General features: G+C 47.5%; 1 protein-coding gene across 1 annotated transcript; it reads right to left on the reverse strand.

Annotated features, from left to right (window-relative positions):
- Positions 1–106: 106 nt before the first annotated feature.
- STX5 (syntaxin 5) lies at positions 107–27832 on the reverse strand. Its single transcript, XM_003920251.4, has 11 exons — positions 27689–27832; positions 26759–27002; positions 24584–24654; positions 24363–24418; positions 24172–24242; positions 18776–18892; positions 18639–18695; positions 18393–18474; positions 17690–17793; positions 17397–17518; positions 107–842 (listed from the first exon to the last, which is right to left on the reverse strand). The coding sequence occupies exons 2-11, from the start codon at positions 26981–26983 to the stop codon at positions 683–685; spliced, it is 1065 nt and encodes a 354-aa protein (XP_003920300.1). The 5' UTR covers positions 26984–27002; positions 27689–27832; the 3' UTR covers positions 107–682.
- Positions 27833–27948: the final 116 nt, after the last annotated feature.

Here is a 27948-nt window from a genome sequence, read left to right on the forward strand (position 1 = left end):
AGAGCCATTAGCCCAACCCTTTCAGTTCTGGTACTGGGCAGTGGGCTCATTCCACTCACTGCCTAGGCCCTTCGACGCTCCCACCCAGAAATGATGACATAGCTAGTGAGGATGACAGTCTTGCTGTAATTGGGAGAAAACGGGCTGCAGCACATTTGGCAGATTGAGAGTCACCAGCAGCCAATGTCGGAGGTTGTGCAGGCAGCTGAAGGGCTCAGGGCTCCCTGCCTCACATGGTGAAAGAGGAAGAAAGAGGTCAAGTCCTAACCCAGATGGGAAAATTGGTCCCTGGGACATTTTACTTCCTCTCTTCACTCACAGGAAGGTGGGGAAGGGCATCATCTCCCTTTGCTGCCAAAGCTTCCTTTGGGAGAGGTTGGAGAGGGTTTATAAAAATCTCCTAGTAGAGGCAACCTCCCCCAGCTGGCCTCTGCTCCCTTCCAGTCACTTCACAGCAGAGTCCAAATCCAGAACTGTGTTTCATGGGCCTGAGGGTGGTGGGGGCAGGACAGAGTAGCCAGAGGCAAGGGGTGGGAGATCAGGGGCAGTGGCCATTCTTAGCAGTTCCAGGGAAACAGGGCCTTTCTCCCAAGCACCCTGCACAGGCTCGGTGGCAGCATCGGCCACTTGCCCTCCCAGGAGGGTCCCAAACCCCAACGGAGTGCCTCAGAGTGGAGCAGGTTCAAGCAAGGAAGACCACAAAGATGATGAAGAAGACAATGAGAATGAGGAAGATTTTGACCATGAGCCACCGATTGGAGGTGACTGACTGGAAGTACTTGAGGATCTCTGAATGGGCGGCCTCAACGTCCAGCTGGGCTCCTAGCACATTCTCGTCGATCCTGGGAACAAGGCCGGGAGAAGAGAAAACAAAAGGACACCGGATTAAAAAGAATGCTGTTGAAGTCTGTTTATTTATTTTGAGATGGAGTCTCATTCTGTCGCCCAGACTGGATCTCAGCTCAGTACAACCTCCGCCTCCGTGTTCATGCAATTCTCCTACCTCAGCCTCTCGAATAGCTGGGACTACAGGCATGTGCCACCATGCCCAGCCAATTTTTGTATTTTTAGTAGAGATGGGGTTTCACTATGCTGGCCAGGCTGGTCTCGAACTCTTGACCTTGTGATCCGCCCACCTCAGCCTCCCAAAGTGTTGGGATTACAGGCGTGAGCCACCGTACCGTGCCTATTTATTGACATGGAAAGATGGTCACAATATGATTCCATTCTTGTGTATAGAAAAGGCTTTTGAAGAGGGCTATAAATGAGTTATTTCTGGCTTGAAAACCAGCTCTGCCATTTATTAGCTTAAGACTCTAAGGTTGTCTTTAACTTCAAGCCTCATTTTCCTCACCGGCAAAATGAGGTCTACACAAACCCTACCGTCCCTCAGGCTGCTGTCAGTCTTCAATGAGTTAACAAATATAAAGTCCCTAACCCACAAGAGCCCCCAAAATGTCAGTTATAATTTCTGCTCATCAGTATTTACAGATTTTTATCTGATGAGTATGCATTATATTTGTTGTATGGAGAAAAAAGTTCAGACACTACAGTCAGGAAATCATGGTTCTGAGTGAAAAAGGAAACCTTCTTGACATGTACAGGAAGTCAGGGGATAAAAAAGCTCTATGGCCAGCCCTGGTGTCTCATGCCTGGAATCCCAGCACTCTGGGAAGCCGAGGCCGGCAGATGGTTTGATCTCACGAGTTTGAGACCAGCCTTGGCGACACGCAAAATCCCATTTCTGCAAAAAATACAAAAAATAGCAGGGTGTGGTGGTATAACCCTCTTAGTCCCAGCTACTCAGGAGGCTGAGGTGGGAGGATAGCTTGAACCTAGGAAGTTGAGGAGCTCGAGGCTGCAATTAGATTGTGCCACTGCACTGCAGCATGGGTGACTCAAAACAAAACAAAACAAAAACAAAAAAAGGATATAGACCCCCATTTTTGGCTGGGCTGTAATCCCAGCACTTTGGGAGGCCCAGGCAGAAGGATCACTTGAGCCTAGCAGTTGGAGACCAGCTTGAACAACATGGTAAGACTCTTTATCTACTAAAAAAAAATTTTTTTGGCCGGACGCGGTGGCTCAAGCCTGTAATCCCAGCACTTTGGGAGGCCGAGGCGGGCGGATCATGAGGTCAAGAGATCGAGACCATCCTGGCCAACATGGTGAAACCCCGTCTCTACTAAAAATACAAAAATTAGCTGGGCGTGGTGGCGTACACCTGTTGTCCCAGCTACTTGGGAGGCTGAGGCGGAAGAATTGCTTGAACCCAGGAGGCGGAGGTTGCAGTGAGCCGAGATTGTGCCACTGCACTCCAGCCTGGCCCCTGGCAACAGAGTGAGACTCTGTCTCAAAAAAAAAAAAATAAAAATAAAAATAAATAAAAATTTTTAAGTATATTGGAGGATGAGAGATTACATACAAATATGACATAGTTTTATGGGACTTGAGCATGCATGGATTTTGGTATCCTCTGGGGCTCAGGGAGCCAATGTCCCATAATACCGAGGGATGAGTGTGCTTAGCCTAATGGTTAGCACCTTGAATAAGTGATTCAATTGACCTCAGCAATAGACGGATAACTTAATCAAGTGCCTACTAATGTCATCATCATGGCAAAAGTATTTGACCTAAATTTAATCATGAGAAAACACTGAACAAAAAAAGTTGATGTCATGAAAAATAAATGGCACACTAAAGAGACACATCGAATATAAAATGTGAATCTTCCTGGGTCTTAAATTGAAAGAAAAGAAGATTAAAAACTTTTGTTTTAAATGTCAGATGGGGAAACTTAAGCATAGGCTGAATACTGGATCATGCCTGCAAACTGTTCAAATTTTCTTAGCTTCACCCTCCCCAGCAGCTTGAAAATTACATTATGAAAAAATAAAAATAAAAAACAAAAACAAAAAATCAGCAGGTAACAGCCTTAAAAAAAATTAAAAAATTTTAAAAAAAATGACATTATGGTTGTTAAGGAGAATGCTCTATTCTTAGCATACTAAAGTATTTAGGGATAAAACAGCATTCAATTTGCACCAACTTTCAAATGATTCAGCAAAAGAAAGAAGAAAGGCCAGGTGCAGTGGCCCATGCCAGTAATCCCAGCACCTAGGGAGGCAGAGGCGGGTGGATCACAAGGTCAGGAGCTGGAGACCAGCCTGACAAACACGGTGAAACCCCATCTCTACTAAAAACAAAGAAAAGAGCCAGTTGTGCTGGTGTGCACCTGTAACCCCAGCTACTCAGGAGGCTGAGGCAGGAGAAATCGCTTGAACCTGGGAGGTGGAGGTTGCACTGAGCTGAGATTGCACCACTGTACCCCAGCCTGGGCGACAGAGTGAGACTCTGTCTGAAAAAAAGAAGAGAGGAAAAACAAAAAAAGAGGAAAAAAAGTGATAACATATTAACAATTGGTGGCCAAGCCAGATGGCTCATGCCTGTAATCCCAGCACTTTGGGAAGCCAAGGGGGCTAGATTGGTTGAGTTCAGGAGTTCAAGACCAGCCTGGGCAATATAGGGAGACTCTGTCTCTACAAAAACATTTAAAAATTAGCCAGACATGGTGGCATGCACCTGTAATCCCAGTTACTAGGGAGGCTGAGATAGGGGATCACTTGTGTCTGGGAGTTTGAGGCTGCAGTGAGCCATTTTCTCAAAAAAAAAAAAAAAAAAGGAAAACAAAAAAGTGACTACAGGTACAGGGAATATGAGTGTTTATTGTGCTATCCTCCCAATGTTTCTGTAGTTTGAATATTTTGAGGGATAAAGGAAAATGACTGAGCAACATTACATCAGTAGTTTTCACACCTTAGGAAAAACAAGAATCACCTGTTGAATTCTCAAATACACAAATTCTCAAGTGTCACAACCAGAAATTCTAGGTTGGGGCCCAAGAATCTATATTCCAAAGAACTTCAGACTTAATCAGTGGTTTTAGAGCAAGTGCTCAAACTCAGATCCACTGGCATGCAGGGAGGAAGCATATAAACGTCTCTACCTATTTTAAAGACTGTATCATTTTGGGCCAGGCACGGTGGCTCATACCTATTAATCCCAGCACTCTGGGTGGCAGAGGTGGGTACATCACAAGGTCAAGAGACAGAGACCGTCCTGGTCAACAAGGTGAAACCCCGTCTCTACTAAAAATACAAAAATCAGCTGGGCATGGTGGCGTGGGCCTGTGGTCCCAGCTACTACCCAGCTGAGGTAGGAGAATTGCTTGTACTCAGGAGGCAGAGGTTGCGGTTAGCTGAGATCGCACCATGGTACTCCAGCCTGGGTAACAAGAGCGAAACTCCATCTCAAAAAAAAAAAAAAAAAAAAAAGATTGCATCATTTCATAAATTTATTTTGCATATGGTTACCCATAAATTTCCTCTACTTATATCCCTTTTGTGGTCCAAACTGTAAAACTGCTACCGAGCCATTCCGCTGAAACTACTGGCACTGATCCGATTAATTCAAACCTCTTGACTCAAACACATCCTTACCTCGAACCTTCTCAGGAATTGTAAGAAAACACTCCTTAAAATTCCTGTACCCCAAGTCCTAAGGACACATTTCTCTCTGCTTCCTCTCATCTTCCTCAACCTTCCTCCTCAGTCTGGCCAGATTCTTCCCTTCTCTACATAGCCCCTGACTCCAGGAGGGATCTGTCCTAATCTTTTTCTCACTTTGCCCACTGTCTCTAGGTGGTCTATGCCCAGGGTTTCACCCAGAGGCCACTGACTCCTAAGTCCTTACCTCTAGCACTGCCTTCTCTTCCAAACATCAGAGCATGAAATGGCTACTAAACTCTGTCACTTAGCTGTCCCACGAAGTCTGAAACACTCAACACATCCAGAACAAACCCCATTCTCCTCACCAAGCATCAATCTACTCGCTGCTTCTTATGTTCTCTCCCTGACAACAAATTTCTTGCTGTGACTCACAGGTCATTTGTGACCTGGCCTTGCCTCTCACTAATCCCCCAACCACACTGAATAATTCTGCGCTCCTGAATCTACCAAGTTCCTTCTCATTTCTGTGCTGTTTTTTCCTCACATGGAACAGCTTATCCTTTCCCCTTTTTGGCTGGCATTCCCCTCAAATTTTAGCTTGGTATCACTTCTGGGAAGGTCCCTTGGCCTCATCTAGGAGCAATACCTACTCTCAGAGTCCTCATCCCCTTCTCCATTTTTTTTCTAAAGATGGGGTTTCACTATGTTGGCCAGGCTGGTTTCGAACTCATGACCTCGTGATCTGCCTGCCTTGGCTGGGATTACAGGCATGAGCTACCGCATCCAGCCTCATCCCCTTCTCTTCTTGCCCTATCATACTGAGCTGTCACTGTCAACCTATGTCTCTCCTCCTAGTGCGCTCCAGGAGGACTAGGATGGTCTTTCACCTTCTTTTTTTTTTTTTTTTTTTTTTGGTCTTTCACCTTCTTATCCTCAGACCAGGATGGTCTTTCACCTCTCCTACTTGTGCACTCCAGGAGGACCAGGATGGTCTTTCACAGCAGCAACAAATGTTCGCTAAATCAATGAGCAAATGCATGCTAACAGTGAAAAAATACTTATGACACTGTTTTAAGGAAGACTAGAATGTAAAGTTGTATATAATGGTATAATTCTATTTTAGATGTATAAGGATTGAGGAAATAACTCAAATATCTTTGATAATTCTGTTTCACTGAATCTATAATATTCTAATGTTCAAAATACAACATAGCTCAAAGAGCTATCACATTTATGGCCTAACTCTGCAAGGGGTTCCCTAGGTCTCAGCTGAAACAGATGAAAACCAGTCAGTTATTAGCCAGGCATGGTGGCGCACACCTGTAGTCCAAATTACTCAAGAGGCTGAGGCAGGAGAATTGCTTGAACTTGGGAGGCAGAAGTTGCAGTGAGCCAAGATTGTGCCACTACACTCCAGCCTGGGTGACAGAGTGAGATTGTCTCAAACAAACACCACCAACAAAAATCAGTCAATTCTCCTGACTCTATATCAAGACAGCTGATCTCACAGTACCTTATAAATCGATGTTGATCAACATTTAGTAGTTGAATAAACAAACTTTTTAAAAAATCAGTGGTTCCCAAACCTGGATGCTCATCATTTTTTAAATGAATTTTTAAAATGAAGCTCCCTGAAAGCCCACTCCATTCACATCTCTTGAATCAGAATCTCCAAGGGCTGGGCGCAGTGGCTCACCCCTGTAATTCCAGCACTTTGGGAGGCCAAGATGGGCGGATCATGAGGTCAGGAGTTTCGAGACCAGCCTGATTGACATGGTGAAACCCTGTTTCAACTGAAAATACAAAAATTAGCCAGGTGCGCTGGTACGTGCCTGTAATCTCAACTACTAAGGAGGCTGAGGCAGAAAAATCACTTGAACCTGGGAGGTGGAGGTTGCAGTGAGCTGAGATTGCAGCACTGCACTCCAACCTGGGAAACAGAACAAGCCTCCACCACAGAAAAAAAAAAAAAGTTATCTCCAAGTGTCAATTGAATTTGTGAGGCTGCTTAATGGATTGATGATGTTCAGAAACCCGCTTTATACAAACGTAGGTGTTCACTCAGTTTCAGATGATCAACAATGTAGGGTAAAAGCACTCTGCTAGATACTGTGGGGAATGAAGATCAATCAAGGTTGGATTCTGCCCAAAGGGATAAGAGCAACTGGGCAGGAGTGGATTCCTAAAACCTCCTATACCTCCTCTCCCCTATCCTCTCCTCTACTGGCCTTCCTCCTTCTTTTGTTGTTGTTTTTTCTTTTTGAGACAGAGTCTCACTCTGTTGCCCAGCATGGAGTGCAATGGCACAATCTCGGCTCACTGTAACCACTGACTCCTGGGTTCAAGCGAGTCTCCTGCCTCAGCCTCCCAGACAGCTCAGATTACAGGTGTCCACCACCACACCCAGCTAATTTTTGCATTTTTAGTAGAGACAGAGTTTCACCATGTTGGCCAGGATGGTCTCGATCTCCTAACCTTGTGATCTGCCCACCTTGTAATCCCGAAGTGCTGGGATTTACAGGCATGAGCCACCACGCCCAGCCAGCCTTTCTTCTCAATGAGCTGAGAAGACTGAAGTTGTCTGAAGATAAATGCCACTCCACCCCTGAGGACTTGTACAATATCCTGTTTTCCCACCTATTGCCAGCTCCTCTTAGAGCCAAGCTTCGATTTATGTGCTGGAGCCCATTATCTCTCACCTTCTTTTTTTTTTTTTTTGAGACAGAGTTTCGCTCTTGTTACCCAGGCTGGAGTGCAATGGCGCGATCACGGCTCACCGCAACCTCTGCCTCCTGGGTTCAGGCAATTCTCCTGCCTCAGCCTCCTGAGTAGCTGGGATTACAGGCATGTGCCATCACGCCCAGCTAATTTTTTGTATTTTTTTTTTAGTAGAGACGGGGTTTCACTATGTTGACCGGGATGGTCTCGATCTCTTGACCTTGTGATCCACCCGCCTCGGCCTCCCAAAGTGCTGGGATTACAGGCTTGAGCCACCGCGCCCGGCCATCTCTCACCTTCTCAAGGACATCATCTCAAGAATTCTCCCATGTTTTTCCTACATTATGATTTTTTAATATATCTGTTGCAGCATTCCCATTGGCATGCAAACATACCTTTATTTTCTCTCAGCCTTTTAAACCCTCTAGGCTCCCACCAGACAAATTTGGAACAATTTGAGCACCGAAAATAATCATTGCCCTCACTAATTATATACAAACAATAAATTAAAACTGATAATTTAAGTCTATAATGATGCTCAAAAAAAGAGTTTTATTTATTTATTTATTTATTTATTTTTGAGACAGTTTTGCTCTTGTTCCCCAGGCTGAAGAGTGCAATGGCATGATCTCAGCTCACCACAACCTCCGCCTCCTGGGTTCAAGCAATTCTCCTGCCTTAGCCTCCCAAGTATTACAGGCATGAGCCACCTCACCCGGCAAAGAGGAAGAATTAAAAAAAAAAAAAACAACTACTGGCCAGGCGTGGTGACTCATGCCTGTAAATCCTAGCAGTTTGGGAGGCCAAGGTGGGCAGATCACCTGAGGTCAGGAGTTTGAGACCAGCCTGGCCAACACGGTTAATACCCTGTCTCTGCTAAAAATACAAAACTTAGCCAGGCATGGTGGCACACACCTATAATCCCAGCTCAAAAATAAAGAAAGAAAGAAAGAAAGACATAATTGGGTTGGGTGCAGTGGCTCAGGCCTGTGATGCCAGCACTTTGGGAGGTGGAGGTGGGCAGATCACTTGAGGTCAGGAGTTCAAGACCAGTCTGGACAACACAGTGAGACCCTGTCACTACTAAAACCACACACACACACACGAAATTAGCCAGGTGTCGCGGTGGGCACCTGTAATCCAGCTATTCTGAAGGCTGAGGCACATGAATCACTCAAACCCAGGAGGTGGAGATTGCAGTGAGCCAAGATCGCACCACCACACTCCAGCCTTGGTGACAGAGCGAGACTCGGTTTCAAAGAAAAAAAAAAAAGGATATGATCTCACCACTGCCCTCCTGCCTAACCAACAGAGTGAGACCTTGTTTCAACAACATAAAAAGCAGCCAGAGAACACATTACACATAACAATTAGAATTATCACTGACAGGCCAGGCATGGTGGTTCACGCCTGTAATCCTAGCACTTTGGGAGGCCGAGGCGGGTGGACCACGAGGTCAAGAGATCAAGACCATCCTGGTCAACATGGTGAAACCCCGTCTCTACTAAAAATACAAAAAATTAGCTGGGCATGGTGGCACGTGCCTGTAGTCCTATCTATTCCAGAGGCTGAGGCAGGAGAATTGCCTGAACCCAGGAGGCAGAGGTTGCGGTGAGCCGAGATCGTGCCATTGCACTCCAGCCTGGGTAACAAGAGCGAAACTCTGTCTCAAAAAAAAAAAAAAAAAAGCCGGGCGCGGTGGCTCAAGCCTGTAATCCCAGCACTTTGGGAGGCCGAGGCGGGTGGATCACAAGGTCAAGAAATCGAGACCAACCTGGTCAACATGGTGAAACCCCGTCTCTACTAAAAATACAAAAAATTAGCTGGGCATGGTGGCGCGTGCCTATAATCCCAGCTACTCAGGAGGCTGAGGCAGGAGAATTGCCTGAACCCAGGAGGCGGAGGTTGCGGTGAGCCGAGATCGCGCCATTGCACTCCAGCCTGGGTAACAAGAGCGAAACTCCGTCTCAAAAAAAAAAAAAAAAAAAAGAATTATCACTGACTTCTCATTAGAAACAAGACAGACCAAAAAAACCACATAATATAAAGTGCTTTCAGAATAAATCTGGCTGGGTGTGATGGTTCATGCCTGTAATCCCAGCACTCTGGGAGGCTGAGGCAGGCAGATCACGAGGCCAGGAGACGGAGACCATCCTGGGTAACGCAGTGAAACCCCGTCTCTACTAAAAATACAAAAAATTAGCCAGGCGTGGTGGTGGGCACCTGTAGTCCCAGCTACTCGGGAGGCTGAGGCAGGAGAATTGCTTGAACCTGGGAGGTGGAGGTTGCAGTGAGCTGAGATTGCGCTACTGCACTCCAGCCTGGGCAACAAGAGTTAAACTGTCTCAAAAAAAAAAAATAATTAGTTTTGATTTAGTTAGTGAAAAAGATTTCATTTTTCTTTTCAGATGAAAGAAAACTAAAACAAATTGTTGTCAGCAGATCTACACTATAAAAAAAAATGCCAAAGGAAGTGCTTCTTCAGGTTAAAGGGAAGAGATACCAGCGGGAAACTTAGATCTGCTCAGGGAGGAATGAAGAACCCTGAAAATGGTCACTATACATCATTATCATTTCTTCCTCTTAATTTCTTTAAAATACATTTAACTTTTTAATATTTTTCTTTTTTTTAGACAGGGTGCTGCTGTCATCCAGACTGGAGTGTGGTGGCGCAATCTCTGCTCACTGCAACCTCTACCCCCAGGGCTCAAGCAATCTTCCTGCCTGAGACTTCCCGGTAGCCAGGACCAAGGAGTGTACCACCACGATCTGCTTATGTTTGTTTTTTTTTTTTGTAGAAACTGGGAATCATCATGTTGCTGCAGGGGAATTTTTGGTTTGGTTTTTGTTTTGTTTTATTGCAGGGTTTTGAGAAAAGGTTACATGATCTCACTTCTTTTTTTCTTTTTTTTAGAGACAGGGTCTCCAGTAGTAGCCCAGGCTGGAGAACAGTGGCACCACCATAGGTCACTACAGACTTGAACCGCTGGGTTCAAGCAATCTTCTCACCTTAGCTTCTCAAGTAGGTGGGATGACACACACATGCCACCATGCCCAACTAATTTTTTGTTTTGTAAAGATGGGTTCTTCCTATGTTGGTCAGGCTGGACTTGAACTCCTAGCCTCAAGTGATCCTCCCCAGAGGTCTCCAAAAGTTCTAAGCCACCATGCGCAGCCCTGACTTCTATTTTATTTTATTTTATTTATTTATTTATTTATTTTGAGACGGAGTTTCGCTCTTGTTGCCCAGGCTGGAGTGCAATGGCGCAATCTCAGCTCACCGCAACCTCCACCTCCTGGGTCCAGGCAATTCTCCTGCCTCAGCCTCCTGAGTAGCTGGGATTACAGGCACGTGCCACCATGCCCAGCTAATTTTTTTGTATTTTTAGTAGAGACGGGGTTTCACCATGTTGACCAGGATGGTCTCAATCTCTTGACCTTGTGATCCACCTGCCTCAGCCTCCCAAAGTGCTGGGATTACAGGCTTGAGCCACCGTGCCCGGCTCTGACTTCTATTTTAAAAGGCTTATTCGTTGTTTTGACAATAAATTGTAGGGGCTAGGATAAAAACACATTAGGTACAGAGGGCTTTGCAGAAACCCAGGAAAGAGGCGATGGTGGCTGGGGCCAAGTGGAGGTGGTGAATATATAGTACTTGGATTCTGGATATATTTTCATTTATTTATTTCTTTTGAAAGAGTCTTGGTCTGTCACCCAGGTTGGGGTGCAGTGGCACCATCTCGGATCACTGCAACCTCCGTTTCCCGGGTTCAAGTGATTCTCTGCCTCAGCCTCCTGGGATTATAGGCAACCGCCACTACGCCCAGCTAATTTTTGTATTGTAATTTTGTATTTTTAGTAGAGACAAGGTTTCACCATGATGGCCTGACCTTGTGATCCACCCACCTCGGCCTCCCAAAGTGCTGGGATTATAGGCATAAGCCACCACGCCTGGCCTATATATTTATTTATTTTTGGAGATAGAGTTTCACTCTTGTTGCCCAGACTGGAGTGCAATGGTGCAATCTCAGCTCACCACAACCTCCACCTCCTGGGTTCAGGTAATTCTCCTGCCTCATCCTGGTGAGTAGCTGGGATTACAGGCATGCACCACCACACCTGGCTAATTTTGTATTTTCAATAGAGATGGGGTTTCTCCATGTTGGTCAGGCTGGTCTCGAACTCCTGACCTCAGGTGATCCACTGGCCTCAGCCTCCCAAAATGCTGGGATTATAGGCGTGAGCCTCTGGGCCCAGCTGCATTCTGGATATATTTTTAAGACAGAACCAACAGGATGAATTACTTGACGCGCTGAATGTAGAGTGTAGGAGAAAAAGAGCAGTTTTAAAATACATTTAACATTTTGTTACTTTTTTTTTTTTTTTTTTTGTGAGAGAGTCTCACTCTGTTGCCCTGGCTGGAGTGCAGTGGCATCATCTGGACTCACCCCACAGCCTCAATGTCTCAGGCCCAAGTGATCCTCGTACCTCAGCTCCCAAGTGGCTAGGACTACAGGCATGCGCCACGAGGCCCAGCTAACTTTTGTATTTTTTTGTAGAGAAGTTTTGTCCTATTACTGAGGCTGTTTTCGAATTTAACTTCCGGGCTGAAGCAATCCATGCCCCCTCAGCCTCTCAAAGTGCTCAGATTACAGGCATGAGCTACTGAGTCCAGTCAGTAGAGTAGGTATACGGAGAAAATAAATTCTATGTTGGACACATCCAACAACATTTAAGTGGAAATGGTTTCTAGTTTGGTTTTTCTTTTTTTTTTTTGAGACAGAGTCTTCTCTGTCGCCAGGCTGGAGTGCAGTGGTGCAACCTTAGCTCACTGCAACCTCCACTTCCCGGGTTCAAGTGATTCTCCTGCCTCAGCCTCCCGAGTAGCTGGAACTACAGGCACCCGCCACCATGCCTGGCTAATTTTTGTATTTTTAGTAAAGACAGAGTTTCACCACGTTTGCCAGGATGGTGACTCAATCTCCTGACCTCGTGATCCGCCCGCCTCAGCCTCCCCAAGTGCTGGGATTACAGGCATGAGCCGGTGTACCCAGCCTTTAAGACAGAGTCTTGGGGCCGGGCGCGGCGGCTCAAGCCTGTAATCCCAGCACTTTGGGAGGCTGAGGCGGGTGGATCACGAGGTCGAGAGATCGAGACCATCCTGGTCAACATGGTGAAGCCCCGTCTCTACTAAAAATACAAAAAATTAGCTGGGCATGGTGGCACGTGCCTGTAATCCCAGCTACTCAGGAGGCTGAGGCAGGAGAATTGCTTGAACCCAGGAGGCGGAGGTTGCAGTGAGCCGAAATCGTGCCATTGCACTCCAGCCTGGGTAACAAGAGCAAAACTCCATCTCAAAAAAAAAAAAAAAAAACAGAGTCTTGTTCTGTCACCCAGGCTGCAGTGCAGTAGTGTGATACTGGCTCACTGCAAACTCCACCTCCTGTCTTGAAGTCATTCTCCTGCTTCAGCCTTCTGAGTAGTTGAGATTACAGGCATGTGTCACCATGCCCAGCTACTTTCTTTTTGTATTTTTAGTAGAGATGGGTTTTCACCATTTTGGCCAAGCAGGTCTCAAACTCTTGAATCCACAAATGATTGGCCCACCTTGGCTTCCCAAAGTGTTAGGAATACAGGCGTGAGCCACTGCTCCCAGGCCTGTAAGTGGAGATGTTGAAGAGGCATATGTATACATGGAGTTTAGAAGACAGGTCTGAGACGAAGACTAAAATATGGGCAGAATCTGGACAGGCTCGGTAGCTCAAGCCTGTAATCCCAGCACTTTCGGAGGTCAAGGTGGACAGATCACTTGAGGTCAGCTGTAATTTTTAATAAAGTTGGATTTAGGTCTACTATTTTTCTATTTTCTATTTTTCTCTATTTTTTCTTTTTATCCTCTCTTGTCCTTTTGAATTAAAATTCTGTTTAAAGTTCTATTTCCATTTCGATTTGGTTGTTCCTCTTCTTGCTATATGTCATCGTTCAGTTTTACTTTAGTGGTGGCTCTAGGGATTACAATATATCTTACTAACTTTTCACAGCCTACTTCATGTAAAATGTCAAAGTCTTCAAACCCTCTACTTTCATCCTTCATTCTATAGTTAAATCTGTTGGATCGGTCGGGCGTGGTGGCTCACGCCTATAATCCCAGCACTTTGGGAGGCTGAGGCAGGGGGATCACGAGGTCAAGAGATCGAGACCATCCTGTTCAACATGGTGAAACCCCGTCTCTACTAAAAATACAAAAATTAGCTGGGCATGGTGACGCGTGCCTGTAGTCTCAGCTACTCAGGAGGCTGAGGCAGGAGAATTGCTTGAACCCAGGAAGCAGAGGTTGCAGTGAGTCGAGATTGCGCCATTGTACTCCAGCCTGGGTAACAAGAGCGAAACTCCGTCTCAAAAAAAAAAAAAAAGGCCGGGCGCGGTGGCTCAAGCCTGTAATCCCAGCACTTTGGGAGGCCGAGGCGGGCGGATCACAAGGTCAAGAAATTGAGACCATCCTGGTCAACATGGTGAAACCCCGTCTCTACTAAAAATACAAAAAATTAGCTGGACATGGTGGCATATGCCTGTAATCCAAGCTACTCAGGAGGCTGAGGCAGGAGAATTGCCTGAACCCAGGAGGTGGAGGTTGCGGTGAGCCGAGATCGCGCCATTGCACTCCAGCCTGGGTAACAAGAGCGAAACTCCGTCTCAAAAAAAAAAAAAAATATTTGTTGGATCTACATACTTTATAAATCTCAGAGTATAAACTATTATAATTTTTGTTTTAAAGTTAAATGTGGCCAGGTGTGGTGGCTCACCTCTGTAATCCTAGCACTTTGGGACACTCAAGTGGGCAGATCACCTGAGGTCAGGAGCTCAAGACCAGTCTGGCCAACATGGTGAAACCCCATCTCTGTTAAAAATACAAAAATTAGCTGGGCGTGGTGTGGGCACCTGTAATCCCAGCTACTCAGGAGGCTGAGGCGGGAGAATCGCTTGAACCCACAGCAAGGTAAGAGGTACCACTGCACTCCAGCCTAGGCAACAAGAGTGAAATTCTGCCTGAAAAAAATAAAAATAAATTAAGGCTGGGCGTGGTGGTTCATGCCTATAATCCCAGCACTTCGGGAGGTTGAGGCAGGCAAATCACGGGGGTCAAGAGATTGAGACCATCCTGGCCAACATGGTGAAACCCCGTCTCTCTAAAAACACAAACGTTAGCTCAGGGTGGTGGCTGTAGTCCAAGCTACTTGGGAGGCTGAGGCAGGAGAATCCCTTGAAACCAGGAGGCAGAGGTTGCAGTGAGCTGAGATTGGGCCACTGCACTCCAGCCTGATGACAGAGTGAGACTGTCTCAGAAAGTTGGCTGGGCGCAGTGGCTCAGGCCTGTAATCCCTGCACTTTGGGAGGATGAGGCAGGCAGATCACAATGTCAGTAGTTTGAGACCAGCCTGGCCAATATAGTGAAACCCCTCCCCCCATTAAAAATACAAAAATTCGCCAGGTGAGGTGGCCCATGCCTGTAGTCCCAGCTACCTAGGAAGCTGAGGCAGAATAATTGCTTGAACCCTGGGAGGCGGAGGTTGCAGTGAGCCTAGATCCCACCACAGCTTGGGCAACAGAGCAAGACTCCACCTCAAAAAAAAAAAAAAAAGTTAAATGTATTTGGCTGGTTGTGATGGCTCACACCTGTAACCCCAGCACTTTGGGAGGCCAAGAAGGACAGGTCTCTTGAGGCCAGGAGGTCAAGACCAGCATGGCCAACATGGCAAAACTCCTTCTCTACTAAAAATACAAAAATTAGCCAGGCATGGTGGTACACACCTGTGGTCCTAGCTGCTCATGAGGCTGAGGCATGAGAATCACTTGAATCTAGGAAGGGAAGGTTGTAGTGAGCCAAGATCATGCCACTGCACTCCAGCCTGGGCGACAGGGCAAGGCTCTGTCTCAAACAAAAACAGAAACAAAATCAAACCCCTGCAATGACTCCCTATGTCACTCGGAGTGACAGCTAAAGCCTAACAAAGGTCCTAATAAGTCCCACAGTTTCCCTCTGACCACACCTTGTACAATTCTCTTCCTCATTTATCCCATCTGCAGTGGTCTCTGTCCTTTAACTCATCAGACATAGTGTCACCTGCAGGCCTTTATGCTGGTTCTTCCCTTTGCCAGGGTCTATGTAGTTAATTTCCTCACCTTATCCCAAGTCTGATGCCACCTTTTTTTTTTTTTTTTTTGAGACGGAGTTTCGCTCTTGTTACCTAGGCTGGAGTGCAATGGCACGATCTCAGCTCACCGCAACCTCCGCCTCCTGGGTTCAGGCAATTCTCCTGCCTCAGCCTCCTGAGTAGCTGGGATTACGGGCACGCGCCACCATGCCCAGCTAATTTTTTGTATTTTTGGTAGAGACGGGGTTTCACCAAGTTGACCAGGACGGTCTCGATCTCTTGACCTCATGATCCACCTGTCTCGGCCTCCTAAAGTGCTGGGATTACAGGCTTAAGCCACCGCACCTGGCCAATTTTTGTATTTTAGTAGAGACGAGGTTTCACTATGTTGGCCAGGATGGTCTCAATCTCTTAACCTTGTGATCTGCCTGCCTCAGCCTCCCAAAGTGCCTGGATTACAGGCGTGAGCTACTGGACCTGGCCGATGCCACCTTCTTAACAGGTCCTACCTCCTTTCAAACCTGGCACTCTTGATTAGCTGATCCTGTGACTTTTTTTTTTTTTTAAACATACTATACTATTTATTTATTATTACTTTTTGACATCTATCTCCCTATTAGGCTGTTTAAGTTCCACAAGGGCAAGAATTTTTTTCTTTTGTCTACTGCTATATAGTCATGACCAACTGAATGCTAAGCACCACAGAGGAGGAGCAGATAAAACCTCGTCATAGCAGGAGGCACAAGAGGAACAGAGGCCAGCCCATTGTTGGGCCTCTGCCCACATCCCTCCAGTACACCCTGTACTTCTCTAACCCTGTTCATTGCTTTCTAGCAACACTGGCCTTGTTGATTCTTGCATACAGCGAGACTGTCTCATCATAAGGCCTTTTCTCCAGCTGTCCCCTTGGCCTAGAACACTCTTTTTTCTTTGCATGGCTAGCCTATCCTCTTGCGATTCAAGTCCACTTAAATGTCACGTCTTCAGAGCAGCATTCTCTGCCACAGAATCTGATATATCTCCTCAGTCACTTTCTTTCTTTTTTTTTTTTTTTGAGATGGAGTCTCACTCTGTCACTTAGGTTGGAGTGCAGTGATTCGATTATGGCTCACTGCAGCCTCGACCTCTTGTGATCAAATGATCCTCCCGCCTCAGCCTCCCAAGTAGCTGGGACCACAGGCACGCACAACTACTAACTTTTTTTTATTTTTGTAGAGATAGGGTTTCACCATGTTGCCCAGGCTGGTCTCGAACTCTTGAGTTCAAGTAACTGTCTGGGCCTCCCAAAGTGCTGGAATTAGAGGTGTAAGCCACCATACCCATACATCACTTTCTTGACACATCATCCTACTTTAATGCTCTGTATACAGCCTTATTACTACCTGAAATTTTGTTGGTTAATTTTTTATTTTTATTTTTTGAGAGAGAATCTGGCTCTGTCACCAAGGCTGGATTGCAGTAGCATGGTCTTGGCTCACTGCAACCTCTGCCTCCCAGGCTCAAGCCATCCTCCCACCTGAGCCTCTCAAATAGCTGGGACTACATGCCCATGCCACCATGCCCGGCTAATTTTTGTAATTATTTGTAGAGACGGGGTCTCACTTTGTTGCCCAAGCTGGTCTTGAACTCCTGAACTCAAGCCATCTGCCTGGCTCACCCTCCCAAAGTTCTGCTTTTGGGATTACAGGTGTGAGCCACCATGCCCGGCCTAGTCAATTATTTTCCACAGCTGTCCTCATCTGCCCTATCAAGTTCCATAAACATGCTGCAAAGTAGCTCCAGAGAGACTTTACTGTCCTAGTTGCCACTGTATCTCCAGCACCTGGAACAGTGCCTCACATGAACAGGTGCTCAATAAATACTTGTTGGGTGGATGAAAGCAGGTGAACTGGGTCCCATGGGTGGGCAGGATTCACTCTATCTTCCAAGAGGCATCAAGCAGTCCCTGAGAACTTTAAGATGCCAATCCACGGGGAAGAGAAGGCTCCTGTGTCTAGGGTGAGAGAGTGTGTCTCACCTCTGAATGGTTTCCTCCTGTTCCTTAACCATGTGTGCCAACTGCTGAAAGATGGAGCCCAGCTCAACAATTGTCGACTCAATGTTCTGCATGGTGTCTGCCCGGCTCTGGATGTAGGAATCCTTCAGGAGAAGGAGAGAGCACATGAACACCATGAGGTTCTTCAGGGTCAGACCTGCATCTTTACAAACCGCCCAGCTTGCCAGTCTGCCCATGGCACACTCCAAACACTCTCTTGGGAGTCAAAGAGGATAATGGAGAAGCTGATTCTCCCAAGTTCAGAGGCTGGGTACCTGCTCGTCGATGAGCTGCAGCTGCTGGCTGGTCCGAGAGTCCATCATGTCGATGGTGACATCCTTGGAGGCACGTGACTCTGCCCCCAAAACCACAGCACCCCCTGGGGGAGAAAACAGGATGTGGCACATCTTAACAGTTAAAAGCAAGATCAAAGCCCACATGCTCTGGGTTTGAATCCCAGCTCTGGCACTTACTAGCCTTGTGACCCTGGACAGGTCATTTTAACTCTCTGAGCCTCAGTTTCCTCACCTGTAAAATGGGGGATAATAATAGTTGCTTTCTCAAAGGGTGGTTGTGAAAATTAAACGAGAATGTGAATAAAGATAAGCATACCAAAAAATTAGAAATTATCATTCTTCTGGATATAACTAAATTCACCCCAACAGTGAGAATGCAGGAGTCTAAATGTGGATCATGAATCTCAACCATCTGGTTCAGCCTAGCAATTTCCTTGACCCTCTACTCTCCTACCCAACGCCTGCCTTTAGAAGATGCCATCACAAGCCAGGCGCAGTGGCTCACGCCTGTAATCCTAGCACTTTGGGAGGCTGAGGCAGGTGGATCACCTGAGGTCAGGAGTTCAAGACCAGCCTGACCAACATGGTGAAACTCTGTATTTAGGAAAAAAAAAAAAGATGCCATCACAACCAGAGTAAGTAAAATTACCTCCTGGGGCTTCCCATTTTACCTGTGACTTACCCAGGTGGTTAGGGGCAAGGGGCAGGGCTGACACAGGTGCCCGGGAGAACTGCTCTCTCCGGCTCCTCTGCTGCTTCAGGTTCTGGGGTTGGGGAAAAATGCAAAGGACCTGAAGCCGCTAGAAAGCAGGCATGTTAAAGAGATTCCCACTGTCGGTCCATGACCCTGTAGAACTTGTCCCTTCCCCATTTCCCTCCTGGATCCTTACCCCCATATTCTTATCCCTCCTACGCAGATTATTCTCACCTCTGTCCTCACTTCTAAAACCGATTTGAAGTCATTAGACATAGAAGCCAGTTTTGACTAGAAGAAAAGGAGAGAGGGTCAACCAAAAACTCCACATTCCTCCCCTTTCCCTCCCTCCCTTCCTCCCCAGCTCCCACCTGCAAGGACACCACAATGGTGTTGGAATGGGTCTGCAGGTGCCGACCGCTCTGGCTGCCCTTGGCCCTCACGAAATCTTGGAGCTGAGCAATCTGTTTGTTGAGGCTATTGATGTCCTGGTAAAAAAGCCCACGGAAAAACCAAGTATTAGCCAAGGAGTCCTCAGTCAGCATCTCTCCCCATGGCCATCTCTGGTAGGAAGGGCAAGGTGGAAGTTACTAACTGAAGCGAGAGTATCCCAGACAGTCAGACCAGACGGGCCTACTAGAATTTTCCAAGGTCTAGTATATGCTCTTGCTCAGTCCCTACAGAGAAGAGCTAGAAAAAGGTAAAGAGGGCTTCATCTAGGGCTGGGCACGGTGGCTCAAGCCTGTAATCCCAGCACTCTGGGAGGCCAAGGCAGGTGGATCACAAGGTCGAGAGATCGAGATCATCCTGGTCAACATGCTGAAACCCCGTCTCTACTAAAAATACAAAAAATTAGCTGGGCATGGTGGCACATGCCTGTAATCCCAGCTACTCAGGAGGCTGAGGCAGGAGAATTGCCTGAAACCAGGAGGCGGAGGTTGCGGTGAGCCGAGACTGCGCCATTGCACTCCAGCCTGGGTAACAACAGCGAAACTCCGTCTCAAAAAAAAAAAAAAAAAAAAAAAAAATTAGCCAGGCATGTTGGCACATCCCTGTGGTCTCAGCTACTTGGGAGACTGAGGCAGAATCGCTTGAACCCAGGAGGCGGAGGTTGTAGTTAGCCAAGATTGTGCCACTGCATGCTAGCCTGGTGACAGAGCAAGACTCCGTCTCAATAAATAAATAAATAAAATAGTCTTGGCTCTGAAAGAGTCACTCCATAATGTCAGTAATTAAAAAATAATAATAAATGAACCCTCACAAGAACCCTACGAGATAGGTACTGTTTTTTGTTTTGTTTTGTTTTTTTCTAAAGACAGGGTTTCACCATCTTGGTCAGGCTGGTCTTGAACTCCCAAACTTAGGTGATCTGCCTGCCTTGCCCTCCAAAGTGCTTGGATTATCGGCGTGAGCCACCATGCCCGGCCCGATAGGTACTGTTAATATTCCCTTCTTACTAATAAAGGAACTGAAACTCAAGAGTAATCAGGTGCTTCCCCAAGGACTCAACAGAAGTCCTAGACCTGGGATATGAACTCACGTCTGTCAATCCAGTAAGCTGGCTCTTAAATGCCTAGGCAATAATACCCCAATAGTTAATGGAACCCTTTCTTTTCCATCAGTGCATCATCTCTTACATGGGTTGGCCATCTGGCATAATGATCTCTATCCCAGACAATCACACCAGCCTCCTCCCCAGCCTCTCTGCCCCATCCATATTCCAGGTTAGACTCCATTTGCAGCCCATGGCATTCAAGATGACTCCGCACGCCTTAGCAAGGCCCATATGCTCTCTAGAACCAGCCACCAACCTACCTTTCCAGCTTCCTGCCAATCCCTCAATCAATAAATACTGAGAGGTTACTATGTCCCAAATACTGTTATGGGAACTCGGAATACATCTGTAAACAAGCTGAAAAAAATTCCCTGCTTTTGACTGGGCACGGTGGCTCACACTGTAATCCCAGCACTTTGGTGGGCCAAGTCAGGCAGATCATGAAATCAGGAGTTCGAGGCTACCCTGGCCAACATGCCACAACCCTGTCTCTACTAAAAAATACAAAAATTACCCAGGCGTGGTGATGGATGCCTGTAATCCCAGCTACCCGGGAGGCTGAGGCAGGAGAATCACTTGAAATGGAAAGGTGGAGGTCACAGTGAGCTGAAAGACTGATATTCCATCTCAAAAAAAAAAAAAAAAAAAGGCCCTGTTTTTGTGGTATACATGTTTTTCTTTCCTTTTGAGGGGGTGGGGTGAGGTAAATGGCAGCGGACAGAAACAAAAAATACACGATGAGTAAGTAATTTCAGAGACTGTTAGGATATATCAAATACTATGGAAAAAGAAAACAGAGTGTTGGGAAGAAAGATCAGAATTTGGGGTGATGGAATATTAAACACCATGGTCAGGATAGGCCTCCTTGGGCTGGTGACATGTAAGCAAAAGACTTGAACCTTCCTTCAAAAAAAATTTTATTTTGGCTGGGTGCAGTGGCTCATGCCTGTAAGCCCAGCACTGTGGGAGGCAGAGGCGGGCAGATCACGAGGTCAGAAGATCGAGACCATCCTGGTCAACATGGTGAAACCCCATCTCTACAAGAAATACAAAAAAAAAATCAGCCAGGTGTGGTGGCAAGCACCTGTAACCCCAGCTACTCAGGAGGCTGAGGAAGGGCGAACTGCTTGAACTCAGGAGGCAGAGGCTGCAGTAAGCACTCTGCTGGGAGTGCTTTTTTTCCTTTTTTTAAACCAAGTCTTGCTCTATCGCCCACACTGGAGTACAGTGTCGTGATCTTGGCTCACTTAACCTCTGCCTCCTGGGTTCAAGCAATTCTGCCTTAGGCCCCTGAGTAGCTGAGATTACAGGCACCTGCCATCACGCCTGCTAATTTTTGTATTTTTAGTAGAGACCAGGTTTCACCATTTTGGCCAGGGTGGTCTTTAACACCTGACCTCGTGATCCACCCACCTTGGCCTCCCAAAGTCTGGGATTACAGGCATGAGCCACCATGCCCAGCCCAGGCGTGCTTTTTTATAAAATCCCAGTGGGACCTGAGTAACTTTAGTTTTTTTTTTGGAGACGGAGTCTTGCTCTGATGCCCAGGCTGGAGTGCAGTGCCCCATCTTGGCTCACTGCAACCTCTGCCTCCCAGGTTCATGTGAGTCTCCCTTCCTCAGCCTCAAGAGTAGCTGGGACTACAGGTGTGCATCACCATGCCTAGCTAATTTTGTGTATTTCTAGCAGAGATGGGGTTTCACCATGTTGGCCAGGATGGCCCCAACCTCCTGATCTCATGATCTGCCCACCTCGGCCTCTCAGTGTGCTGGGATTACAAGTATGAGCCACTGTACCGGCCTATTTTTTCTTTCTTTTTTTTTTTTTTTTTTGAGACAGAGTTTCGCTCTTGTTACCCAGGCTGGAGTACAATGGCGCGATCTCGGCTCACCGCAACCTCCGCCTCCTGGGTTCAGGCAATTCTCCTGCCTCAGCCTCCTGAGTAGCTGGGATTACAGGCACGCGCCACCATGCCCAGCTAATTTTTGTATTTTTAGTAGAGACGGGGTTTCACCATGTTGACCAGGATGGTCTCGATCTCTTGACCTCGTGATCCACCCGCCTCGGCCTCCCAAAGTGCTGGGATTACAGGCTTGAGCCACCACGCCCGGCCCTTTCTTTTTTTTTGAGACAGAGGCTCACTCTGTTGCCAGGCACTAGGCTGGAGTGCAGTGGCACAATCTCGGCTCACTGCAATCTCTGCCTCCTGGGTTCAAGCAATTCTCTTGCCTCAGCCTCCCAAGTAGCTGGGACTACAGGCGCACACCGCCTCGCCCAGCTAATTTTTTGTATTTTTAGTAGAGACGGGGTTTCAAAATGTTGGCCAGGATGGTCCCGATCTCTTGACCTTGTGATCCGCCCACCTCAGCCTCCCAAAGTGCTGGGATTACAGGCTTGAGCCACCACGCCCGGCCTATTTTTTATTTCTGTAGAGACAAGGTCTTGTTTTATTGTCCAGGCTAGTCTTGAACTGGCCCCAAGCGATCCTCCCATCTTGGCCTCTCAGAGTACTGAGATTACAGGCATGATCCATGGCATTTGGCCTTGAACCCTCTGTTTTAAAGGCCATTTCTGGGCACACATTCATTCCTCTGCTTGGAACGTCCTTCCACTGCCTCTACACAAGGCTTGAATCTACACAAGTTCAGATTTCACCCCCATTATCACATCTATCCTTGTACCCAGACTGTCTCATTCATCTTTTTGTAAAATGTTGCTGTACCATTTGCCTTCGATACTTTTTTTTTTTTTAGGTGGAGTCTCGCTCTGTCACCAGGCTGGAGTGCAGTGGTGTGATCTTGGCTCACCGCAACCTCCACCTCCTGGGTTCAAGCAATTCTCCTGTCTCAGCCTCCCGACTAGCTGGGATTACAGGCATGTGTCACCACGCCCAGGAAATTTTTGTATTTTTTAGTAGAGACGGGGTTTCATCATGTTGGCCAGGATGGTCTCAATCTCTTGACCTCGTGATCCACCTGTTTCGACCTCCCAAAGTGCTGGGATTACAGATGTGAGCCACCGCGCCTGGCCTTCTATACTCATTTTAAGGATGGGTCTATGAAACTGGATACCTCTTCTAGACAATAAGCCCTTAAAGGCAAGAATCTTTTTTTCCCTCCATTCTTGTCGCCCAGGCTGGAGTGCAGTGGTACAATCTTGGCTCTCTGCAACCCCATCTCCTGGATTCAAGTGATTCTCCTTCCTCAGCATTCCGAGTAGCTGGGACTACAGGTGCGTGCCACCATGCCCAGCTAATTTTTGTATTTTTTTTTAGTAGAGACAGAGAGACAGGGTTTCACCATGTTGGCCAGGCTGGTCTCCAACTCCCGACCTCAGGTGATCCACCTGCCTTGGCCTCCCGAAGTGCTGGGATTATAGGCGTGAGCCACGGTGCCCGCCCAAAGGCAAGAATCTTGCCTCCGTTTATGTTAGCACTGCCCACCTTGATGCTTTGCCTATGGTAGATGATCAGCAAGTATCTACTGACTCAATGCAGGATGTTTGCACTTGCTCTAAAAACTTGCTCTGGGGCCAGGACTGTAACGCCAGAACTTTGAGAGGCTGAGGCTGGAGGACTGCTTGAGGCCAGGAGTTCAGGACCAGGCTGGGCAATACAGCAAGATCCCATCTCTACAAAAATAAAAATAAATTATGGCCAGGCATGGTGGCTCACACCTGTAATCCCAATACTTTGGGAGGTTGAGGCGGACAGATCACTTGAGGTTAGGAGTTTTAGACCAGCCTGGCCAACATGGTGAAACCCTGTCTCTACTAAAAATACTAAAGAAATTAGCCAGGTGTGGTGGCAGGAGCCTGTAATCCCAGTTATTTGGGAGGCTGAGGCAGGAGAATCACTTAAATCCGGGAGGCGAAGGTTGCAGTGAGCCAAAATTGCACCACTATACTCCAGCCTGGGCGACAGAGCAAGACTCGGTCTCAAAAAAAAAAAAAAAATCCAGGCATGAGGACATGTGCCTGTAGTCTCAACCACTCAGGAGACTGAGGCTGGAGGATAGCTTGAGCCCAGAGCCCAAGAGTTAAGGGCTGCAGTGAGCTAGGATCGCACCACTACACTCCAGCCTGGTCAACACAGTGAGACCCCGTTCCCTGAAAAAAGAAACTTGCTCTGGGTCCCCATGGCAATGGAGAATGACAGAATGATAGAAGTGATCTGATTGGAATGCTGGGCTCTTCTGATGGCTAGTAGCTCACCTGTTTGATGATATATGTTAGCTCTTCAATTTCCACCGCTTTATCATCAAAGAGGGACTTCCGCTTTGCCACTACAGAGATAAACAAGAAGCTGCAATGGGTGAGGTGAAAGACAAAGCTCAGGAAATACAGTCCTCAGCCCTCTGCGATATACTACTGCCCCACTTCTGAAAGACCCCAAGAACACTCACAGATTGTCAGCTTCTCCAGCTTGGCAAATGTGTTGCTAAGGTCTTTCCCAATGCGCCTGCAAACGACCACTAGTGAGACTGTGGGAAAGGGCAGAAGAACGCCTTTTCCCACATAAGCTCCAGCACAACCAATCCCAGATTTCACAGTCAAGGTCACTGAAGGCAAGCCTACTTTTCTTCAGACACTGTATCACCCCACCAGAAAGCTTCTCTCAACTCACTTGGCCATGAGGGTGAATTCACTGCGCTGTCGGACAGCACGCAAAGCTGGCTTATTTGTCTGGATTCCATTCTGAAAAGCAATGGCAGGAGGTGACAACTTTAGTTCCCTCTTCCCCAGTTCCAGTTTTCACTCTTCCTCAGGTGTCCACTAAACTATCTCTAGTACTGGTGGCATCCATCGATGATCTAAATTTACCAGTGGTAGTGGTTTAGACTCCAGATTTGAAGACAAGTAGACCTGAGTTCAAATCTTGACTCACGGCCGGGCGCGGTGGCTCAAGCCTGTAATCCCAGCACTTTGGGAGGCTGAGACGGGTGGATCACGAGGTTGAGAGATCGAGACCATCCTGGTCAACATGGTGAAACCCCGTCTCTACTAAAAATACAAAAAATTAGCTGGGCATGGTGGCACGTGCCTGTAATCCCAGCTACTCAGGAGGCTGAGGCAGGAGAATTGCCTGAACCCAGGAGGCGGAGGTTGTGGTGAGCCGAGATCGCACCATTTGCACTCCAGCGTGGGTAACAAGAGCGAAACTCCGTCTCAAAAAAAAAAAAAAAAAAAAAAAAAAAAAAAAAAAAATCTTGACTCACTACTTAGTAGCTAGGGGTTTTGGGGACTAGTTACTTAAAACATTCTGAATCTCTATTTCCCCTTCTGTAAAAGAAAGACAATCCACATCTCTCCGCTTCTTGTTGCTAAGATTAAATAACAAAAAGGCTGAAAAGTACTTTCATCAACTACTTGGTACATTGGTACACTGTAAGCACTAAATAAATGGTAGCTAGTATTGCCATTCTATTCCTCAAATCGGGAAATCAGTGAGGATGACTGCAAAGTTCTTGGAGATCACATAGAAGAGCAGCTTTACCAAGCGATGAACAGTAAAAAAAAAAAAAACTTTTAGCCGGGCACGGTGGCTCAAGCCTGTAATCCCAGCACTTTGGGAGGCCAAGGTGGGTGGATCACGAGGTCAAGAGATCGAGACCATCCTGGTCAACACATGGTGAAACCCCGTCTCTACTAAAAATACAAAACATTAGCTGGGCATGGTGGCGCGTGCCTGCAATCCCAGCTACTCAGGAGGCTGAGGCAGGAGAATTGCCTGAACCCAGGAGGCGGAGGTTGCAGTGAGCCGAGATCGTGCCATTGCACTCCAGCCTGGGTAACAAGAGTGAAATTCCGTCTCAAAAAAAAAAAAAAAAAAAAAGAGACACAGAGCCTTGCTCAGCCTTCTAAGTAGCTGGGACTACAGGCACATGCCACCACATTCAGTTTTTTTTTTTTTGTAGAGACAGGGTCTTGCTTTGTTGCCCAGGCTGCTCTCTAACTCCTGGCCTCAAGCGATCCTCTGGCCTAGGCCTCCCAAAGTGCTGGAATTACAGGTATGAGCCACCACATCCAACCCATTGATTTTGATACAAATTACTGATCACCACTGCATCCAACTCATTGATTTTGATACAAATTACTGATCTAGGGCAGGTGTGGTGCCCAGACCAACCTGAGCAACATAGTGAGATACTGGCTATATGAAAAAAATTTAAAAGTTAGTAGTGTGGTACATCCATGTAGTCCCAAATTAAGTGACCAGGAGGCTGAGGTAAGAGGATCCCTTGAGTACAGGAGTTCAAATCTGCAGTGAACTATGATCACGCCACTACATGCCAGCCTGTTGACAGAGCTGAAATTAGATCTCTAAACAAAACAGAAACAAAACAACAAATTACTGATCTAGAAAAATGTCCTTCATCTTACAGAGATTAAAAACTAAGACATAACTAGATTAACTAATTTTCTCATGGTTACAGAGCAAACTTATAGTAGGCGTATACTGGAAAACTCAAGGTGCATGTCTCTCAGCTAAAGGCTCTTCCTAGAACTTGTTCCTTATTCACACCAATTATATTGCAACCAAGCCTGGCACTAAAGTACTCCCTCCAGAACAGCAATCCTGCACTCCAGGGGATTCCTCATTAAAAAATGTCTAAGTCCTTGCCTCTAATTAGCCAGCCGACCTCTTTCTTCTCTGTTGCTTATAGCAGACCCTACCAGCCCCTTCCAAGCCTATCAGTTCCATCAGGTTTCCCCAAGAATTACTTCAGTTAACAGGAGCACAGTCCTTCCCAGATTTGAGTAAGAGTCACTCCTTGCCTTTTCCACTCCAGGTCCTTACCTGACGGCTCTGCAGCGACTTGCAGGCAGACAGAAACTCCTGGGTCCGATCCCGGCAGGACATGGTGTCGGGAGTGGGAGGGACGAGGGCCACTGGGGGGGGCACAGGGGCGATGTCGCTGCTGCTACTGCCAGCAGTTGCAGGGGACAGGACCTGTGTCTTTGAGAGACCCAGGTAGACACCCTGATCCGTGTTCTTAGACCCGTAGCGTTTCCGCGGGATCATTGAGACGCATAACCTCGCACTGTTGTGGAGGGGAGAGTGTCATTCCCCAGGCAGCTTCTTCTCCCAAACTCCCCCGCCCCGCCCCAATCAACAAATCCTCGAGCCCCTTCTGCACTTTTTAAAGACTTTCGCGCCCAAGGCGCTCGCAGATCCTGGAACAGGCCCGCAGCGGAAAGGGCCTTGATTTTCCCCTGCCCCAAGTCGAACCCTCTTCAGACTCTTCTTCCAACTTGGCTCTGGCGGCCAAAACGCGGGCCGAGGGCCCTGAAGCAGAGACAGGGCTCGAGCCAAGTCCTGTGGCCCTGAGACTCCGGCCTGGCCCGTGTAACTGCCCCGGGCCCTACCCAGCCCTTTTTTATCTGCGGTTTCCTTCGGCCAGGGAGAGCGGGTGACGGACCTCCAGAGAGTGACACACTTCGGTGGGCGGAGGGGGAAACCTCCGGGTGTTTATTTGAAACAGGAAGTCCCACCCCCCGCCCAAGGTCCGCCTTCTGGAAGACTTCAACCACTCATTAGCTAAGGCCGACGTCTCTTTCAACAGAGGCTTTCCTGATTGGACGGCAAGGAATTCGCTCACCGGGAGCCGGGCCGGCAGGACTTGCCCGCTCGCCCCTGGTTCCCTTCCCCCCGCCAGTCGTCGCCCCCGTAAAACCACTGTCCCGGAGCCGACACGGCGTCCAGATCCCCTCTTAGAGCGAATCTTACCTCCCCTCTGCCGCCTGCCACCGCCGCCACTGCCAATGTCCCCGGCCGTCACCGCCTCCTCCCTGGGCACCTAAGCCGCCGAAACCCGACCAAAGACTGGAAGCGGCCACGTCACCCACACGTAGCCCCACCCCCGGTAGCGAGGGGGCGGTCCCACACGTTTTCGAGTCCTGCTATCCGAGACACGCCCCCCACCAAACGCAAGAGCAACCCCACCATCCCATTGGCTAAGATAACACCATGACCCCGCCCCTGAAGAC

The sequence above is a fragment of the Saimiri boliviensis genome, chromosome 6 (assembly GCF_048565385.1).
Source record: "Saimiri boliviensis isolate mSaiBol1 chromosome 6, mSaiBol1.pri, whole genome shotgun sequence".
NCBI lineage: Eukaryota > Metazoa > Chordata > Mammalia > Primates > Cebidae > Saimiri > Saimiri boliviensis.

Bases quoted from the DNA above. Each gene is read 5' to 3' on its own strand.
- STX5 (XM_003920251.4), bottom strand. From the start codon at position 26,983: ATGATCCCGCGGAAACGCTACGGGTCTAAGAACACGGATCAGGGTGTC. The intron at 24,655-26,758 runs GTAAGGACCTGG...ATTGCTTTTCAG, and splicing joins AGTCGCTGCAGAGCCGTCAG to AATGGAATCCAGACAAATAA. The intron at 24,419-24,583 runs GTGAGTTGAGAG...GGTCGTTTGCAG, and splicing joins GAATTCACCCTCATGGCCAA to GCGCATTGGGAAAGACCTTA.